Genomic DNA, 16053 nt, shown 5'->3' with positions numbered 1-16053 from the left:
TGTTATCTTATGCCCTGGCCTCATCAGCAAGTCAAAAATCAGCCTATTCTTAGTAGGTAAGACACCCAGGTAGGGGTGGGTGGAGGCCCTCCTTCATCACTACACTACCTTAGTGTTGGAAATCTGATGAGGGTTCGGAAATCCAAAGCTGGAATCTGGAGAACATAAACTGTCATCCTGTCATCACCTGTCTATCTTTTCCACCACCATTCAGTTATTCCTCACCCACTTAACCTCTTAGCTCTATGAAGCACCACGTCTTCTTGACATAATGCTGTGTCCTTTGTCGGGCAGCTCCCCTGCTCCATCCTCCATTGTTGACACTATGGTCTATTTACATAATCATTGTTTTTCCTGAAAGACCCCCACCACATTATCCTCAGGGTATTGCTAATTCCTGCCAGTTAAAACCATTGCAACAGTTGCTAAGGAGCTTCCACCTTACCATGCCTTTTGCCTCTCTCCACCCCCGTTCCTAGCCATTTCTGTTTCTGACTTGCCACTTCTGGTTTTTATCCCATAAAACCCACTTCTGTTCCTGATTTCACCCTCTTTTCTCTCCTGCTTCCCGACCTGGAGCAGGGCTGGTGTGCAGAGCAGGAGGCGGCCATTGCAGTTTGGCGCCATGTAGCTTAACCAGCTGTGCTCACACCCAACTCTGGAGCGTCTGCATCAATAAAGATTTGTATTACCATGCTGCCATGAGTTCCTCATCTCTCTCTCCGGCGATGCTAGCCTGGCACTCCTCCCTCATTAAGCCCTCTCAACTATGTATATTTTTCTTAGTCAAGGAGTCCCATCTCACATTTTGACAGTTTTATGCCCTTGTGTTAATATGTCCTATTCTTTGCTTATTGTCCATCTATAACATGGCATCTCTATATGAAGCCATGTCTCTTGTTGAATTGTTGGGAGCATTTCTTTTTATTCTAATTCAAATCTTATTAAAATCACCCACATATATCACCTTGTAAAGTCTTTTCATAATGCTTAGTGTGTATGTTAACACCTAGCACTTTATTTCCAACACAAAGTCTTAGAACAGGCCTACCAGTTTGTCAGGTAGATTCTTGGGAACATCAGCACTCTAATTATTTTGAAATAAGCTTTCAAATTCCACACCATAGGTCTTTTTGTCTTATTCTATGTGTGAAAAGCACCACTGTCCAAAACAGTAATTGATCTGTTTGGTCACCGACTTGAAACAAGCCCTGGTATCCCAGCCCAGCTCTTACTGTGGTGCTTTGAAAGCAGAGGACTAAATGGCAGTGCCAGTTAAAATGGAGATGGGTCACAATTATTTTTTTGTTGATTATTGTTGGGAGAATTAGGGCACAAAACTTTGGTAGTGGGTGTGGTAATCTTACACTCTTGTAAACTATTATTCATCACAAATTTAAAATGGCTTGAATAAAATTCTTTTTTTTTTTTTTTTAAATGCTTCTGACACACAGAGAAAGCTGCATACTAACTATGGAACTCAGGTTAGCAATGCCCCAGAGAAAAACTCCTGTAATAGAGAAGGGCAGTAAAAGAAACAGGTCTCTGAATCCTGAGAAACCTACTTTATGTAGTAGATGATTAAGAACTGAATGGAGCTAAGGAGGTAGCATAATGGTGCAAAAAGGCCTTCATGTCTGAGGTACAGAGGTACCAGGTTCATTCCCCAGCACCACCATAAGCCAGAGCTGAACCACGCATCACTTATTTAAATATATAAATAGTAGAACTGAATGAATGTTGATAAGATAGGTGAAGTAAGAGGACAAGTTGGCGGAGGGTGTGGCGTTACTGACACTCACCATGGGGAGGTATGTTATGACTCCTCTTTTCTTTTTTTGTTTTTTGCCTCCAGGGTTACTGTGGGGGCTCAGTGCCTACACTACTAATCCAGCCTCCTGGAGGCTGTTTTTTCCCCCTTTGTTGCCCTTGTTGTTTATCATTGTTGTTGTCGCTATCGTTGCGTGTTGGATAGGACAGAGAGAAATTGAGAGAGGAGGGGAAAACAGAAGGGGAGGAATAGATAGACACCTGCAGACCTGATTCACCACTTGCAAAGCGACTCCCCCTGCAAGTGGGAGGCTGGGGGCTCGAACTGGGATTCCTGTCTGGTCCTGTGTGCTTAACCCGCTGCGCTACTGCCCAGCCCCCTATAATTCCTTTTCAATTGGCTAAATCATAAAATATATTCATATTCCTTTCCTCAAGTATTGATTTCCTATGCCTACCCTGTATTTCTTGAAGCTGTCATCCTGAAAATGAGGCAGACTATAAACATTAAAGGACAAACACTTGACATCATTGTCACAGTCACAAAATAAACAGTGCAATCCTTATCTGGAGTTAAAACGGACATGTGTCACAATTATTTTTTATGGTGATTATCATTGGGACGATTAAGGCACAAAACTTTGGAGGTGGGTGCAGTAATCTTACAATCTTGTAAACTATTATTAATTACAAATTTTAAATGGCTTGAGAAGTTATTAGCCATGGTTACATAACCTTCTCCCAAACTCTCCTCTCACACCTCCATCTCACTATTTAACTACCAGATGACTGAGTAGACTATATCACAAAGTGGTACTGGGAAAGAATTACAGATGAGTCTGTGGCTGTTATTAATAAGGATGGTGTAAAGGCTTACTGAACTCTGGTTGAGTAAGTCTCTCCCACTTGGTAAACTTTAGAAGGATAAAGGCTGACATACTGCTGGCTTTACTGAAGAGAGGAATAAACTAAACTGAAAGTATAAAAGAAAAAATAGTATAAGACAGAAAAACATGCCAGAATTATGAATGGAAGCCATCTAAGAGAAGAGAAATATTCTATAACAGATGAAGAAAGTTTTAATTTCTTTTCACATCAAACATTGTTTACCACAGTCAGCTAACAGAAATTACTGTAACATTGGTCAAGACAACATAAAATCAAGGGTAAACGTCCGTTATGAGAAAACCTCATTTAATGTGAATGATAATGTTAGAGACTATTTTTTCATGATAAGATACAACTTATCTTGAAGAGAGAATAAATCATTCAGATCAAGGAGACATGCTGAGGTTTTAATAAAGAAGACAAATTTTGCCTTGTCTAGAACACTTAACAAGATCTGGGGCAATTTAGGTAAAAGAGGTGAATTGGATACAGGTGGGCAGGCTGAGAGGCCTAGAACTCAGGCTTGATTTACATTACTGGGTCTATGCAGCTCTCACCTTCCAGTAAGTGAGCTCTTTGTGGCAGAGGGATCTTTAATAGTAACCTTGGATATGATCAACCATATACATTTTTTATTTATATATAGCTGTGCCTTATAAAGTAATGCCACCAGATCAACCATATATTAACCACTAGGCAGTCACTATTTTAAAAGGGAAAGTTGAGTACTTCACATATTCATTATTAAGGCATCTAAATTTTTGGTGTTTTCAGTATATAATTTTACTGCTTTTTATTCTTTTTCATTTTGCACAAGAAAGATATTAAGTGAAACAAGTCTTTCTCTAGTAGTGAACCCATCCATTTTATAAACTGTAAATTGAGGTCTTGTGAAAGGGACATTTATAATACAGAACACACAGAAAATTTTATCAAAATCCAATAGAGAACAGTTTTAACCACCATAAAAATGCAATCATAATTAACTGATCGTCTTTAACTTTGGGGGGAAAACAAGAAGGGTAATTAGAATTAAAACAGGGACTAAAATAATTATAAGCAGTTTTTTTCTTAACAAAAGAGTAGAGCCACAAATGGCTTAATTGCCCAATGAATTTCCAGATTCATCTTTAGTCAACTCTTAAGAGAATTCACATCTGAGCTAGTCAACAAAGCATATAAATATTTAACATCTCTTGAATACAACATTTTAGTGGTAACAAAGACTACATAATTCTATCCATTATTGTGACTATGCACAAATTAGCCTGGTTAAATATTAAAGGTACATTGGAAATATTCCTGAAATTAACAATATTAAACTTTTTCAGATATAAAGTTAAAAAAAATTAACAATGGATGAGACAGTCTTAAACTAATTATCGACCTACTCAAGACCTTGAAAATTACCACTGAAATGCACAATATATATTTTTTTAATTTAGTTTACAGGAAGAATCTATAAGTACAGTTGCAGAAAAAAAATGATTAGTGCTATTTACAGTCATTTTAAAACTCTGCTCTATACAAATTTAATTGATTAGTATAACAATATTTTTGTAGGTCTACTGCATATAAAGCCTTTTCATGAAAGCATAAACAGTAAACAAAATAACCTTTAAAGAAAGCAGACCATTTAAAATCATTTACATTTAATGTTTTTAAGGGCCATAGACACAAGTACAGAACATAAGGTCAGCCTGCAATTTCATTTTTATGAAGGCTAAAGTTATTTATATGGAATATTGTTCTATAAACTACAAGCCAATCTACATTTAAGTTCTATAGTTAAGATTTATAAGTTTTTTTTAATTAAATATATTCTACACATATTTGTAATTTCATCCAGGAAGAATTTCTTCCCAGTGAAAAAATATAAAATCTTTTGTATTTTTACAGGTTTAGATGAAAACTAGCTCATGCTTTAGTGCTGTGCAAATTGTTTTTAGCATATCAATTTTTAAATTATTGGTACAAAACATAAGAATGGCATCTTTAATCATATATGCCTTAAAATCAGCTGTTGATTTTAATATAATGGCAAGCACTAATACCAAATGCAAACTACATAAAGAAACAAAATTATTACCATGGAGAACTTTTTAAAAAATTTACCTGAACTTTCTAATGAGTGAGCATGATGCTGGACCCAGTTATAGATGAGCTGTAATTATGGAAAAATTGAATTTGCTGATATTGACATGTGACGCTGAGGAGTAAATGAGGTTTCCTACTATTTCAGCATGATGATGAGAGTCTATGAGTGATTGGAATTTACCCCTCCCACATTAAGGCTAGGAAACGCACTCGCCCCATTTTGTGCTGTATGAAGAAGCACTCAGTTACTGTCTGACCCGAGAGTGCATGTGTTAAGGGAAAAACAATTAGTTTCATCAGCCCTCTACTGAGTGCTTTAAACAACAGGCACATTTCGCTTTTTTCCTTTGTTGCAGTGAAAATCATCACACTCAGTTTTGTATTCTGTGCCAGTGCAGCCACCATGGCTGACTTTGGTAGACTAAACCCAACATTTTAGTTTATTTTCCATTTTCCAGAGCAGGTTGGCCCAGTGGTTAACTTCAATAATTGCTGAATGTCTTCCAGTATGGTTTATATATATGAGTATTTCTAGGTGCCAGAAACCATGTTATAAATTCTGCTGATGAAGAAAATAGTGTCAATCTTTTTTCAGTGCAAAGTGTGTTTGGAACACTTGATTTGTTAAATTCTGGTGATGAAAATTTTTGTGACAACAAAATGATCTCTGCTGTGAAAGGTAACTTGTTAACTTTGCCCCTGGAAATCGACTACATTCAAAAACCAATGATTTTGAAACTGTTCAACACAGACAAACATACTAGAAAATCATAGTGAGAAATGTTCTTGGTTCTTTTTTACTTTTTATGAGAAAAGATAACAGTGTTCATGTGGTAATTCAGTTCCATGGATTAATAGGCAGGCTCTTCCTAAGGGTTTCTGAAGCAACATTGGGTCTCTTCTGTCCCAGCAGCATGAGAAAACAAAGACTACACCACATCACATGTAGAACTCTTTACAGGATGACACAACAATTACTCTCTCCAGTCTTTTCACGATTTCTTTGACCTAAATGGAAATAAAGAAAAGGCTTGTGTATAAAAATGCTCAAACTGAAGGGGAGGGGAGGTACCCAAGCATAACAAGAAAGTGTGACATGTTTACATTTTTTAATTTCAAACCTTGTAGCAAATGTTCTTTTAGTTTTTAGCTTGTTTGCAACATGCCTGGTTATTTGCTTGATGAGGTCTACTCATCAATTATGAAAACTTCCTTTGCTTCAGAATGTCTAAACATACTAAGCCAAGTTTTTGAATATTTGCTTCTGCAGCTCGAGAGAGAAACTTATCTAGGGCACAGCTTACCTTGAGAGTTTGGCTCTGGTAATGTCTCTCTGGCCACCAAGTGCATCACGGTTGTTTTGCCAAAAGGAAGTTTTAATGCTATGTGAAAAGCAGAAGACAATTTGTTACACATACATATTGAGATAGTATCCCATTGACTATAAATTCCCTTTCTTCATCCAGTCATCTAGGGAGGAGTATTAGGTGGCTGCCATACCTTGGCTATGGAAGTTATGAATATTGGTAGAACTGGGGGGGATTATGATTAATGAAATGAGAAGTAAAAAATAATTACTGATACTTTTGTTCATATGTGGAATATTATCAAAGCATATGAATTTGCAAAAAAGAAAAAATAACCATATTATCTCTCAGACTGTGAGAATTATAATAGTTGGGAGGGGTTAGGGGGGAACTTTGGTGGAGGGAGTGCTGTGGAACTATATTCCTGGAATCTTTTAATTTTTCAAACTGGTATTAAGTCACTAATAAAAGTAAATAAAAATTTTAAAAGTATTCTTGGTAATTCTTCTGCCCACTGTCTCAGACCACATTTTGGTAAACAGTAATGTGGACTGTAATTTTCTTTATCCTCTAGTTTCTAAGCTTGTTATCACATCTTTACTGGAATTTCAAAAAAAAAAAACCTGCTAATTTGATAATTTAAACCTTAAACTTACTGAACCATAAATTTTCAAGAATGGCAGGAAGTGCTCTGCCCTAACCATGTACACAATGACAGGACCGCACCCATGTATCATTCCCATCCCCATCCCCATCCCCAATAACTAGGATTCCACTTTCTCCTAATGCGGCCATTTTCCCTTCAAGCAGGTTGACATGTTCAACAATTCCTTCTTTTACTGGATAGAAAACCTCATTTGATTTCCAGCTGTTGGGCCTAAGTCTAGTCACAAGGCTATACAGAGTAAAACTCCAGCCTTCTTCACACTAGCCATTAAAATAGTTAAAAGGTAGTTGCTATCATGCTATGTGCCATCTCTTCTTATTCACATTTGAGAATAAAGAAAATTGAAAAGAAAAATTGTGATAAGTAAGAAATACCTATTATTACTTAAATTTTTTTGCCTCCAGGGTTATCACTGGTGCTCAGTGCCTGCACTAGGAATCCATTGCTCCTGGAGGCCATTTTTTCCCATTTTTTTGCCTTTGTTGCCCTTGTTATTGTTATTATTATCATTGTTATAGCTGTTGTTGTTGTTGGACAGGACAGAAAGAAATCGAGAGAGGAGGGAAAGAGAGTGGGGGGAGAGAAAGACAGACACCTGCAGACCTGCTTCACCACTTGTGGAGCAGCTCCCCTGTGGGTGGGGAGCCAGGGGATCGAACCAGGATCCTTACACTGGTCCCTGTGCTCCGTGCTATGTGCTCTTTACCTGCTGCGCTACCGCCTGGCCCCCATTACTTAATCTTTAACAAACACAGTTAAATAGATCAACTTAAATAGCCTATGCCATCCTCTCATGCTATTTTTCTAATTCACTGAAATCAGAGATGGTTTATTCTGTTTTTGAAAAGACTGACATTCTATGAACTGACACTAATAATAGTAGAACAAACTATTAATTATTAAAAAACAAACTTCAAAAAATATACCTAAATGGTAATGAGTGAACAATTTAATTTTAACACAAATTTCATGGCCTTTAGTATGAAATTTGGACTTTAGAGTTCTAAGAATACAATTATAAAGTCAGTGGGAAACTGCTCATATAGATTAATACTCAAAGGAAATGAAATCTCAAAATTCATTCATGTGCAATCAATCAACATTTACTGATTAATAATGTAAAAACTCACATGTGACAACTAGAAGAAAAGTAGTTTAAACTATGGTCCTATCCTTAATGAATGTATAACACAATCAGGGAGCTATTAATTCTTACATTGAGTTGGTCAACATAACTATAAAAAGAGCTATAAAAAAACTACAAACAAAAAAAATTTATTGTAAGTGATAGGAATCTTTCAGAAGACAGCAGTACATTTACAACTAGCTGTAACACTGCCACCAAACTTGGGTATACGTGAAATGATCTCAATATAGAAAATGATCAGTGACCATTTGCATAATTTACTTCAGTTCCTTTTTATGCAGCATTTACTAGAGATTTTTGTTTCTCTTCTGTAATACTAAAGCACACTGAACAGATTCTACTGTATTCAACATTGTATCTCGAATTGTTTATTTAGCACAGGCTTAGCAGTAAGAAATAGATATACAGTAAATGAGAGAAACTAATCTGTGCAAGTGGTGAAGCAGTATTGCAGGTGTCTCTGTCTCTCTCACCCCCTGCCCTCTTGATTTCTGGCTATCTCTACCCAATAAATAAGGATAAATAAAATTTTTTTAAAAAATAAAGATGAACCCCCTTTAGGGGGCACTATCTAGCTGTTATTGCTCTTCACATTTGATTGGAGAAATCACACATAAAAAGCGTAAGTTAATAATTAAAATGTTTACTATGTGCACAGCACTATTATAAGTGCTTTGAATAAACTAACTCTTCCAACTCATGAGGTAGGCACTATGGTTATCCCATTTTATTGACAAGAAAACTGGTTACAAAGCAGTTAATTAACTTGCTCAAGGTTACAAAGTGAACAAGTAGTGTGGCAAGAATACAACTTGGGAAGGGGCCAGGAGGTGTTGCACCTGGTTAAGTACACGTAGTAGCAAGTACAAGGACTCGGGTTTAAGACCCCAGTCCCCATCTGTATGGGGAAAGCTTCACATGTGGCAAAGTGGTGCTATAGGTGTCTGTCTCTCCTTCTCTCTCAATTTCTCTCTGCCCCATCAAATTAAATAATGTTAAAAAAATACAGGGTCAGGCAGTGCACACCCAGTTACAGGCACATGTTACCAAGAACAAGGACCCGGGTTCCAGCCCCCACTCCCTGTCTGCAGGGGATCTGCTTCACGAGTGGCAAAGCAGGTCTGCAGGTATCTTTCTTTTCCTCTCTCTATCTCCCTGTTCTCTCTGTCCGATCTAATAATAAAATAAAATAAAAAATTAGGAAAAAAATGGCCACCAGGAGAGGTGGATTTATAATACAGGAACTGAGCCCCAGCTTGGGCAAGTTTGGTTCTGGAATCTGTTCTTCTCATCACCACAGTCTACTGCCCCACTAATGATAACCATTAGTCTTGGCTGATTCCTAATTGTAACTGAGTCAAACAGAAAAGACTCCATTATGATAATTTAAAAAAACAATGATCATAAACTATTCCTATTTTGTCGGTCAGGTTTTAATTTTCAAATATTTAAATTATATTATGCAGTAATATCATAAGTTATATTTATAAAGTAACTCTTTGATTATTTTATATATTCCCATCTGTAATAGTGAAGAATTTATTTAATATGGTAGTGAACAACACAGTGCTAAAAAATTTAACTGAATACAATATGTAACTAGAGTGAACAATTAATATAAAAAAATAGCAGCAGTCATGTTGAATTTGGCATTCAGAAGCACCAGTGGGGGCCAGGTGGAGGCTCACCAGGCTGAGTGCACTTGTTACCAAGCACAAGCAGCTTCAAGCCCCCAGTCCCCACCTGCAGGGTGGAAGCTTCATAAGTGGTGAAGCAGTGCTGCAGCTGACTCTCCCTCTCAATCTCCTCCTCCCCTCTTGATTTCTTTTTGTCTTATCAAATAAAACAAATAATAATGAGGACAGATGGAAAATGTTGCCATGACATTAAATCCTTTATAGAGACCAGGGAGATAGTTGAGCCTGTTACAGCACATAACTTAATGTGCCTGAGGCCCCAGAGGCTGCAGTTTTAGTTTCCTACACCACATTATGTTAAAGTTGAGCAGTGCTTTCTCCCAATACTTAATGTCTATCTCATATCATAAAAATAAATGTTAGGAGAAAAACCACTACAAAGGTGACTATTACCTCCTAGTGTGACATTTCCATGCAGAAATCGTCCTTGATAAATAAGTCGTAGAATATTTGGACTGCTGACTTGCTCTTCTTCCCAGTCTGAAAATAACCAGTGAATTGTTAGGTATATTTCAAGATAAAAGTAAAAGTAAGATATTATTGCATTATTCTAAATATTTTGATCTGAATCAGGGAGACTATATATAAGAAAATATTTGGAACTAACAACTGAAATAGTTACTACTGATGCAATCATTGCAGCCTTAGTTTATTTATTTATTTTTTATATTTATTTATTTCCCCTTTTACTGCCCTTTTTTATTGTTGTTGTAGTTATTATTGTTGTTATTGATGCCGCCATTGTTGGAGAGGGCAGAGAGAAATGGAGAGAGGAGGGGAGACAGAGAAGGGGAGAGATAGATAGACACCTGCAGACCTGCTTCACTGCCGGGGCTCGAACCAGGATCCTGCATTAGCTGGGAGGTAATGCAGTGGGTGAAGCGCGCAAGGTGCAAAGCGCAAGGACTGGCGTAAGTATCCTGGTTTGAGCCCCCAGCTCCCTACCTGCAGGGGGGTTGCTTCTCAAGCGGTGAAGCAGGTCTGTGTCTCTCTGTCTCTCTATCTTTCCCTACTCTCAATTTCTTGCTGTCCCTATCCAATAAATAAAGATAATAAATTTTTTTTTAAAAGACTCACTTTAGGGAGGCAAGACAGAAAGTAAAGAATCTGAGGAAAGAAGGAATACCACATTTATCTCCCACCCTCGATTTTGTTTACTGTCAACTGTGCCTTGAAAACATAAAGTATACTAGGGTCAGGGAGGGGGTTCAGCATGTAGAGTGCAAAACTTGCATGTGTGAGACCGTGGTTTCAATCCACACACCTCATGTGCCAGAATCGTGCTCTGATCTCTCAAACTCCCCTCCACATACACACACAATAGACAAATAAATAAATCTTCTTCTTGAGGTTCTTTTTAAAATTTTTAAAAGTTATCTTTATTTATTTATTGAATTGAGACAGCCAGAAATCAAAAGGGGAGGGGGTGATAGAGAGACAGAGAGACACCTGCAGCCCTGCTTCACCACTCGCAAAGCCTTCCCCTTGCAGGTGGGGACCAGGGGCTTGAACCTAGGTCCTTGTGTATTGTAACATGTGTGCTCAACCAGGTGCGCCACCACTTTGTAAAAAAAAAAAAAAAAATCAAGGAATAAATGGATTTCATACCTTCATGACCTTGTAACAATTCACAGAACACACAAAGTGACATTAAATAGAAATTATCTTTCTGGGGCCTGGTTGAGCGCACATGTTACAATATGCAAGGATCCGGGTTTGAGCCCCCAGTCCCCACCTGCAGGGGGAAGGCTTCACAAGTGGTGAAGGTGTCTCTCTGTCTCTCACCCTCTCTATCCTTCCCTTCCCTCTCAGTTTCTGACTGTCTCTATCCAATAAATAAATAAAGATAATAATAATAATAAAAGAAATTAGCTTTCTGTCTAACTCAGTTTTAAACAGACTATATGTATAACAGACCAAAGAGAATATATTATAATTTGTATAATGTGTTAAAGGTAGTTTTTCTTTCTTTTTACTGTGTGCTTTGGTATAGTTATTGATATAAAAGAGTGAGTATGAGAGTGATACTTTCTATTTTTATTTTTACTTTATTATTATTTTTAAAAGAGAAAGTGCGTGTGAAAGAGACAACACTGAAGGTTCCTTCAGTGCAGTAAGGACCAGGCTTGAACATGGGTTGCACACATCACAATATCCAAGTGAGCTATTTCACTGGCAGTGCAGTTTTATTTTAGAATGAAAACTTCAGCTGGAGATTCAGTTCAGTTGCATGCTGTGTATGTATGAGGCCTAGGGCTGACCTCCAACATATGCATGCACTTACATACACACTATCTTCACTTACATGAAAATAGCTCACAGCTTAGAAACCAAGTCTTTATAGTACGGACTCTTATGCCATTTTGCAATGAGCCAGCTATAAAGTAAAATCTAGAAAAAGCTACAGTAATTTCTTTAACTCTTATATCTTAAATTACTTGTTCATATATATATATATGTATATGTTTTAAATCCTTTTTGTTATTAATTAATTTATTTATGAGAAAGGAGAAGAGAGAAAGAACCAGACATCAGTCTGGTACATGTGCTGCCAGGGATTGATTTCAGGACCTCATGCTTGAGAGTCCAATGCTTCATCCACTGTGCCACCTCCCGGACCATATATATATATAAAACTGGTGCTGAAACAAGTTAGGGCACAAAGCATTAACATCACACATTCTCAAGAGAAAACCACCACTCACCCATTGGCCAGTTGTCGTACACGTGCTTTGCGATGTCTGAAGCAGAATCATTAGGAGAAAACAGGAACTCTTTTGTTTTCCCGCTTACCAAGATGAGGCGCAGATTTATCTGAAAGAAGACAGTAATTAATTTAAATATAAATCTTGAAAACTTTTAAGTAAGTAAAAAAAATCCTTAGAGGTTTTTATTTGAATCACATTCTCATGATTATCTTCTGGTTTCTATTTAAATTCTATATATATATATTTTATTAAAGAATGGGAATTTGGCATATGGTTCTACGATTATTTAGTGTGGGAGGAGTAAACATATACAGGCCATCATCAGTAGTGAAAATACATATTTCCCTTTAGAAATTAATAAAAATCAAGCATAAAATCTATTTGATAATCTACTTCTTAGTAAAAGAGAAAAAAGTTTATTTATCAGTTTATTCTATAAAAGTAGTCAAACCTAAACAAATTAACCCAAAACCTTAATTTTAAAAGACCTTTATTATTATGATTAATATAGGAATTAATAGTAGTTGTTACCTTAATCCTAACTGCATGATTACGTATTTGTTGTGAGGGGGAAGAGGATATAAGTATGACAAGGACACAAAATCATTGTGTCCTAGTGAAAAACTTATCATTGATAGACTTAAAATTTTAAGAGTGACTTGATTTATATTTCCAGGTCAATATATTGGCTTACACCATCCGTAAATCTTTTCCAAAATGCCCGCTTTTTATTTCTATTATTGCTCATAATTATCTTGATATTATTTTTTAATATCTTTATTTATTATTGGATAGAGACAGAGAGAAATTGAGAGAAGTGGGGGAGATAGAGAGGGAGAGGAAGACAGAGAGACTCCTGCAGCCCTACTCCACCACTTGGGAAGCTTTCCCTCTACAGGCGGGGACCAGGGGCTTGAACCTGGGACCTTGTGCACTGTAATGTTTGCGCTTAACTAGCTGCACCACCACCTGGCCCCTAAATTTTTTTTTATTGTCTTTATTTATTTATTGGATAGAGACAGCCAGAAATTGAGGAGGAGAGATAGAGAGGAGAGAGAGACAGAGACACCTGCACACCTGCTTCACCACTCGTAAAGCTTTCCCCCTACAGGCGGGGACCAGGGGCTTGAACCTGGGACCTTGTTTATGCACTGTAATGTGTGTGCTTAACCAGGTGTGCGACCACTTGGCCCCCTTGATGTTATTTTTAAAAACCATACTGCCCATTCACTTCCATATAAGTTGCAGATACGTGATAAGGTTTTCTATTCTGAAGGGTCTCTATTAAGAGAGAAAAGACTTTCCACAACATTGGCTTTGGTCCAAAGGCAAGAATTGAGAAGGTGATTTGTTACCACATCTTATATATAAACAGAAAATATATTGTACCTGTTTGAATTATGCCAAGTCTCTGGTTGCCCATATTCTCCTCTTCAGCTACCAGTACATCTTTTAAATTCAACATGTGTTTACAGTATTATTATATTTTAGTGTAGTCGCTCACCTATATATAAGACTCACCACAGCTACCAAAGTCTCTCCCCTCCCTTTTCTTCTTCTAACACTCCCCAGGGAAATTTTTAAGATGGCAAAGTCTAAAATGCATAAACTGGTGCTGTTTAGGAAACAGGCCACGGATTTACTGTCTACCACCATGGTGGATGCCATTTTCAGTGCTGAATACTTTGAAACTGTTGGAAGTTACAAAATACCTTTCCTAGAAAAATGCAATACAAAAAATTCAGCAATTACAGGATGTAAATGGGTCCCATATTAGAAAATGTAACCAAAAAAAAAAAAAAAAAAGGAAAAATGTATCCTAACTGTATGCATGTCATATCTCAAAAACTTTATTTTCATTGCCGCTATGGTTATGGCTGGGGATTAGTGCCTGTACCAGGAATGCACTCCTAGTGGCCATTTTTGTTTGTTGTTCTTTATTAGATAATGAGGGGGGAGAAAGAGAGGTACCTGCAGACCTGTTTCATGACTCATGAAGGATGCAATTACATATTTTAATACATGAAACACAGTAAGTTAAATAAGGGTTCTAAAAGGAATGTGAAGGATCTGTGGGATTTTTCCATAACAGCTGTTACAATTGCATATGCATCTATACTTATCTCTAAGTTGTTTGCTTGCTTATTTGCTTTTGAAAGCAAGCACTCAGGGCTGGGAGACCCAGTAGAATGCATGCCCTACTGTAGGCAAGGATCCAGATTTGAGCACTTGTACCACATGGGCGTGCTATGAACAGTATCAGATGACCTTCCACAGATAGTATCACTGTTGTGGTGTGTCTTCTACTCTCTCTTTCCCCCTTGAATTGCTTTTGTGAAGGATTCATGCAACTTCTGAGATAAAAGAAATGATAAACAGTTAAAATCTATTATTTACTGTAGTATAATACAGGCTTTGTTTTTATTTGTATCTTAATTCTCCAATTAAGCCATGGCACTCAAGATGAAAAAAAAAATCTTAAAAAAATTTTTTTTTTATTATCTTTACTTATTGGATAGAGACAGCCAGAAATCAAGAGGGAAGGGGTGATAGAGAGGTAGAGAGATAGAGAGACACCTGCAGCCCTGCTTCACCACTCATCAAGCTTTCCTACTGCAGGTGGGGACAGGGGGCTCGAACCCGGGCCCTTGTGCATTGTAATATGTGCACTCAACCAGGTGTGCCACCAGCTGGCCCGGAAAAAACAATCTTAAAACTTCTTGAGTTTTCCTCCCAGAAATTGCTAATTAATATCAACAATCATCTTTTAAGTGTCTGGTGACAGAACAAGTTTGCAGATGACGTGCCTCTGGCTTTATCTTTGTTTTCACCACACAGGCCCACCATGTGAATACTTCCATATACAGAACAACAGAAGTGCACAGATGCATTGCAATTTGTGCTCTGGAAATAATAAAATTGGCAATATCCCCCGAAACTGTAGATCATCTCATCCTCACAGCAGTGCCAGGGGGCTGCTATTATTAATGCCCATGTTTATAGACAAGGAACCTGAAGCCTAAAAGAAGCTAAAGACTGGTAGCTTGCATTAAGATCCAGTAACTAAGAAACACTGGGTTGTCAGAAAAGTCCTGAGGAGTTTTTGCACAGAAAAACAGGCAAGTTTCTTGTATAGAAAAACAAGACTTTTCTGACAATACAGTATTATCTCCACATGATGATCCACCCTGGGGTCCTGGGTCTGTGCTTTTAGTCACTAGAGAAAATGGCCTATAACCAATTTAATATGTCTCTCCGTCACTGTTACAGAGTGAATTGCTCACATATATACACATGTGGAATTCACTTCAGCAGTAGTCTATATTCAGGGCCCAACTATAAAATGAAGCACTTGAACTGACATTTGTCTCTAAAACAGATGTTTCCCATACTTAAACTGCCCTCAACTAAAAACAACAGTAAAAACAAAAAGCAAATATTACCATGACTTTTACTAATCATTCCAGAAGCATACTGACTTAACTTCTGATTCCAATTCTTACTGTTGTTGTATTTACTGAGGGTAGGGCTACAGCTTGCTATTTTTCATCCGCTCATTTCCTATAAACTCTTTGTCATCACTGCTTGTGCCAATATGTGGTAGCATCATCCCCTTGCTCCCCAAAACACATTCAAGCAAACTAACACAGATTTAAGTCAGAGAGATGTATGTAAGAGATAAGACTTTCTGTAAAGATAAACAACATGGGGCAGAAGTGAAAGGTTACAGAAGTAAGTTCAAGAAAGTTCAGCACTGATTAACTAGAAAGAA

The 16053-nt window shown here is 37.3% G+C and overlaps 1 protein-coding gene across 2 annotated transcripts in view; it reads right to left on the bottom strand.

Annotated features, from left to right (window-relative positions):
- Positions 1 to 2826: 2826 nt before the first annotated feature.
- UBL3 (ubiquitin like 3) overlaps positions 2827 to 16053 on the bottom strand; it is a 60017-nt gene continuing 46790 nt past the window's right edge. For both annotated transcript variants that reach the window (XM_007522397.3, XM_060191672.1), the window contains exons 2-5: positions 12279 to 12387; positions 9967 to 10053; positions 6060 to 6137; positions 2827 to 5763 (exon numbers count right to left, since the gene is read on the bottom strand). In XM_007522397.3, the coding sequence (XP_007522459.1) occupies positions 5711 to 5763; positions 6060 to 6137; positions 9967 to 10053; positions 12279 to 12387 (327 nt within the window). In that variant the 3' untranslated portion in view covers positions 2827 to 5710. The remainder of the gene's footprint in view (positions 5764 to 6059; positions 6138 to 9966; positions 10054 to 12278; positions 12388 to 16053) is intronic.

This window comes from Erinaceus europaeus, chromosome 5, assembly GCF_950295315.1.
Source record: "Erinaceus europaeus chromosome 5, mEriEur2.1, whole genome shotgun sequence".
NCBI lineage: Eukaryota > Metazoa > Chordata > Mammalia > Eulipotyphla > Erinaceidae > Erinaceus > Erinaceus europaeus.
This window is presented reverse-complemented; position numbering and strand designations above follow the sequence as displayed.